Consider the following 5,730-nt stretch of genomic DNA (forward strand, 5'->3'; position numbering starts at 1 on the left):
AGTGGGTCTCAATGCAGGATGCGTCCATGTTTCTGGACTGTTGTCGCCCCCTATTGGTGGACGTGAGACTGCAGCCTGCTGGCTCCCCTGAGCTTTTTATGCAAACATTCTCAACTCTACTTTTGCATTTTACTGTCCAACTCATGCACGAGCTCTACTTGTTTAAAGGCATAACTAACGGAACATGTAATGGATACAAAAGCAGTCAGGAAGAAATGAATCAATATTTATTTAAAAAAAAAACATGTATTTGTGCAAAGACGTAAATATGCTCGTCATTTTTGTTTGTTCCGTTTTGATGTTTTCCTTCTATTTTGGCATTTGATGTTGCATTTAAAGTGAGAAAAAGCAGACTGAGAGTTGCTCGTGTTCTTTGGAGCAGAGTCGTGTTACGTCCCCGCCTACCAGCACCCCCCACCTCCAATCACTTCCTGGCCCTTACAATAAATTCAGCGTCTCCCAAAAGCGTCTCACAGCCTCCGAGAGTCGCTCCGTGAGTCAAGTTGGAAAAAAGTTGCGCAAAGCTGAGGCGCAGCGATCACATTTTGCCTCAAAGGACCGACACTTTACTGCTTTTGGGACTTTTTTTGTCATTCCAATAAAAAAAAGGATTTTTGCCGTCAGAGTGCGCGCAGCAGGCTTTGCTGTCACTGCAGTCTTTGGGCTCAGTGCGCGTGGATTCGGACTTTCTGCTTTTTTTTTTTCCTCCTTTAAGCCGTCCTGCAAATTATTTCGCATGAATCTCCTCGACCCTTACCTGAAGATGACCGAAGAACAGGACAAATGTCTCTCTGACGCGCCAAGTCCCAGCATGTCCGAGGACTCTGCCGGCTCGCCGTGCCCGTCCGGCTCCGGCTCGGACACGGAGAACACCAGACCCTCCGACAACCACCTCCTGCACGGCGCAGATTACAAGAAGGAAGGGGACGAGGAGGAGAAGTTTCCGGTGTGCATCCGCGACGCCGTGTCCCAGGTGCTCAAAGGCTACGACTGGACTCTGGTGCCCATGCCGGTGCGCGTCAACGGTTCTAGCAAGAGCAAACCGCACGTCAAGAGACCCATGAACGCCTTCATGGTGTGGGCTCAGGCTGCACGCAGGAAGCTGGCGGACCAGTACCCGCACCTGCACAACGCCGAGCTCAGCAAAACTTTAGGGAAACTTTGGAGGTACGTCAGGCGCACGCTCATTTTGGTTTTAAGCACAGTTTTTGCGCTGGAAACCAACCGACATGCAACCGAATTGCACATTTGAACGTGTCTGCTTGTGTTCCCAGGCTGCTCAACGAGGCCGAGAAGCGTCCCTTCGTGGAGGAGGCCGAGCGCCTCAGGGTGCAGCACAAGAAGGACCACCCGGACTACAAGTACCAGCCCAGGCGGAGAAAGTCCGTCAAGAACGGCCAGATTGAGCCTGAAGACGGCGAGCAGACTCACATCTCTCCTAACGCCATCTTCAAGGCGCTGCAGCAGGCGGACTCTCCCGCCTCCAGCATGGGCGAGATGCACTCGCCAGGGGAGCATTCAGGTACAGGACCCACTACATCCAATCACAACTTATTAAAGGGTGCACGTGAGCACTTCAAATCGCTGTCATCCTGCAGATGAATGATTCCAACTCCCTGTCTTTTTTACAATCAAATTGATCTTTATGTCACGTTTCCAAATGTTAGGGACCCAAAATGGGTGTAAAACGTTTTATTCACCATCACGTTGACTGTAATAACTTCTTGCATAAGTTTATGTACACTGTTGCAGAAAATGTTTTTTTTAATGTCTCAGGTGAGGAATCAGGGTTCTAACTTGACAGCTGCAACAAATAATCCATGATCCAAATAACTGACAACCATTTTGGTTCGACTCATCAATTTTTGAGGTAAAAATTAAAAAAAAAATCCTCTGATTTCAGCCTGTCAAATGTGAATATTTTTTAATTTCCTTAGTTCTCAATGAAAGCAGACCTATGATCTTTGTTTTTTTTGGCTAAACAAGATAGTCACACACTAACTGTTTGTGTTTGGCACATAGGGCTTCAGCAATGACTCCATTAATAATCGAAACAAGCTTCAGATTAATCAACTAAGAAAACAATCGTGAGATGCAGCCCTAAAGGACATTCTTTGAGAGTCTATTTACATTTTTAGATCCAAAAACTATTACTAGATTATCCAATTAATTGACAACTATTTTGGTAATCAATTAATCATCGATTAATTGCTGCAGCATAATATGCGTTACTGCTGGAGTTGAATCTCATGTATGTCAAATGTCATGGTATGGACGTTGGGGAAAAAAAATAAAAAAAACATTAAAATTTGTGTTGCAGAATATGTTGGTCAAAATTTGCTGCCCCACTGAGAAGAAAAAGGATAGACAGAGTTGGCAGAAACAGAAGAGAAATCACCTAAACATCACTAGCAGGATTATTTATCATTCATTATCATTATCATTATCATTATCATTCATTAAGTCTGTGTTCTGTACGTGTGGGTCCAGGGTGCACAGTTTTAATTGGCTCTTAAGTGGAAAAAAGTTTGGGTTTGTGATGAAAAGTCTGCCCCACACACAAGATAAAGGACAGGGAGAGCTGGCAGGAACAACAGATCAACATCAAGGAAATCACCTAAAACAGCATTCTAATGGCTGTTTCTGTTTATTTCATTGATGATGAATTTATATGCATTACTGCTGAAAATTCATTGTCAACTTCTTTTCCAAATGCAAAATGGCAGCCGAGTCCGCACTGAACTCACAGCATCATGCGACCAAACTGTCCTGTCCTCCTCTCAGGTCAGTCCCAGGGCCCGCCGACACCCCCGACGACCCCCAAGACGGACCTCCCCTCCGCCAAGTCAGACCTGAAGCGCGAGGGCCGCCCCGCTCACGAGGGCCCCAGCCGCCAGCTCAACATTGACTTTGGCGCCGTGGACATCGGCGAGCTGAGTAGCGAGGTCATCTCCAACATGGGCAGCTTCGACGTGGACGAGTTTGACCAATACCTGCCGCCGCACAGTCACGCCGCTGCCCAGGGAGGCTACGCCTCAGCCGGTCAGGGGGGCTACAGCTCCATCGGCAATGGGGGCAACATGGGGGCCTGGCTGTCCAAGCAGCAGCACTCGCTCAGCACCTTGGGGCAGCAAGAGGGTCAACAACGAGGGTCCGCTCAGATCAAAACGGAGCAGCTGAGCCCGAGTCACTACAGCGAGCAGCAGGGCTCCCCCCAGCACGTCGCCTACGGCTCCTTCAGCCTGCAGCACTACAGCGCCTCCTCCTACCCCCCCATCTCCCGAGCGCAGTATGACTATTCTGACCAGCAGGGCGGCTCTTCCTACTACACTTCTGGCCAGGGCTCCGGCCTCTACTCCACCTTCGGTTACATGAGCCCCAGCCAGAGGCCCATGTACACCCCCATCGCCGACAACGCGGGAGTCCCATCCGTGCCTCAGACCCACAGCCCCCAGCACTGGGAGCAGCAGCCGATTTACACCCAACTCTCCCGGCCATGAGGACTGTTCTCCAACGCCATCTTGACTCTTTTCTAGTTTTTCTGTCTCTGGATTGGCTCCCGACAGTGCCTTTTTGTGATTCTATTTTTGTAGATATACTGTAACACTTTGGAAGAACAAGATCAATCCTCTGTGAGGACATAGTGGTTATAAATATTTTAGTATGTACTGTGTATGTGTTCTGCTCTTCATCTGTGTCATCCATTGGTAGAGGAGCGGGAATGCCGAGTATAACAAAAACACACAAACAAAAGAAAGCACCCTCCGTGGCCTTATGTTCGCCATTTTTGTACAGGAAGTGAGAGTTTTTCTACTGTAAACTGTTAAGACCGAGCGCCGCAGCTGCAGGCTGGTATCCCTAGAATCCACCTCGCTGTGCTCGACTGTGTTTGCAACGCTAGCTTCCGTCTGCCTCGATGCCACCAGTGCCTGCGGAGCCGCAAATCAGGAGGCTCCGCCCACTCGCAGTCCCACTTCCTGCTCTGGGAAGTCACCTCCTGACCTCCTCAGCAGCCAGCGGGTCTGAGCCCTGGCACGCGTCTGTCCTCCCTAACCTCTCTTAATTTATTCTTTAGCATTAACTTTATTGGAAATGAACTATTTGCAAGGACGCTGACCAGTGGAGTAGATTTATTTATCCATTTGTAAATCTTATCATTTAGTTGTGTACAGATGATTCCACTTTCTCTTATTTTCTCTTACAAACGGAAGCTGCGTAGCGTAGCACTGGTTTGCCTTTTTGGGGGGGAGGAAGGGGGTGGGATTGGTGAAAATGTTCTTTTTCTTTTTTAAATATTGCGTATTATTAGTTGAGATTCGTCACCTGCAGTCTCCTGTAGGTAAACATGGCGCCATTGTCTTAAAGCTTATCTTTTGTATCATATTGTTTGCAATAAAAACACTGTCAACTGGCATCGCCTTGTGCCATTTTTTTCAGGATGGATTTCACAACAAAAGATCAACATTTCTAAGGTTTATTTCTTTATACAGTTATCCCTCATTTATCATGGTTATATGGTTCCACACCCGACTGTGCTCAATGAATTTCTGCAAAGTAGAATTCCTTATTTATAAATAAGAATAGAAAACCTATTTACAACCTTCTAAATACACTTTTTAACATTAGAGCACTCTAAACGGGAAATAACACCCCTATAGTCACCTTTACACTCCCATTACCCAATATAGTAGACATCATAAGAGAAAATAAGACATAATACAGACTCACATTAGAATTGGGAGAGTCCCTTGTTGTTCTTTTACTTCCAGTTCCTGTCACTGTGCTACCAGTCTATCATCAGTGTAACATTACTGACATCTACTGACCATAGTAGAATACTACGTATCATCACAACATCTTTGAATGTGCCTTCTGAATGCCTTAAATTGGTACTTTACTTTATTGAGACATTTTTCTGTTTGAAAATGCTTCATTTAGGCCAGAAATACGTAACATTTGCTTAAATATGCATTGTTTTTTTTTTTTACTGATAGGCTGTATTCAACCAAAAAACAGAGCTGATTTATCAACTGATATATATGTGAAAAGCAGTGATAGAATGAAGCCGTCAAATTTGTGGCAAGGGACGACTCTAGAAGCTTGAACCTCTTTGCCACGACACCATGGTTCTCAAAAAAATACATAAAAGTAATAATGCCCATTTTTACTGTATTTTATTTTTACAAACTGATCAATGACAAGACACAATGATACTTATATACTGTATATTAATTAATAGCTGTGTAGCATGGGTATTATGATTATAGAAATATAGCTGGAAGTAAAAATCTCTATTATTGTCCTTTTGAATATATTATATGGATAAACGCAATCACGTACATCGTTTGTCATGTACATTTTGGGGGGGGGTTCTTTTTTCACCACACTCAAAGTTAGGCTAAAAGCTCAAAATGTCAAGAAAACAGTTTTACTCCAATAAAAGAATAGTTTTCTCATTTTTTTTGCTGCTTTTAAAAAGAAATGACATTCACTGAGCAAATATTCCTGCATGTGGACCATCAGAGACCATTTGTCTCAGGTAGCTTTAGCATTAGCAAGGCAGCTACATTGCTGGCTTGCGAACAAGCTATAGAAACAGAAATGATTGTCTCAGGTAGCTTTAGCATTAGCAAGGCAGTTACTTTGACTAACAAAATATCAAGAGATATTGTAGCTAGATAGATACAATTTGTCTCAAGTAGCTTTAGCAAGGCAGCTGCATTGCTAACT

At 44.9% G+C, this 5,730-nt stretch overlaps 1 protein-coding gene across 1 annotated transcript; it reads left to right on the top strand.

Annotated features, from left to right (window-relative positions):
• The first annotated feature begins 460 nt into the window (after window positions 1–460).
• On the top strand, window positions 461–4,408 carry sox9a (SRY-box transcription factor 9a). Its single transcript, XM_054759173.1, has 3 exons — window positions 461–1,167; window positions 1,275–1,522; window positions 2,785–4,408. Exons 1-3 carry the CDS (start codon window positions 737–739, stop codon window positions 3,498–3,500), a joined length of 1,395 nt encoding a protein of 464 aa, XP_054615148.1. The 5' UTR covers window positions 461–736; the 3' UTR covers window positions 3,501–4,408.
• The last annotated feature ends 1,322 nt before the right edge of the window (window positions 4,409–5,730 follow it).

Source organism: Dunckerocampus dactyliophorus, chromosome 18 (genome assembly GCF_027744805.1).
Source record: "Dunckerocampus dactyliophorus isolate RoL2022-P2 chromosome 18, RoL_Ddac_1.1, whole genome shotgun sequence".
NCBI classification, from domain to species: domain Eukaryota; kingdom Metazoa; phylum Chordata; class Actinopteri; order Syngnathiformes; family Syngnathidae; genus Dunckerocampus; species Dunckerocampus dactyliophorus.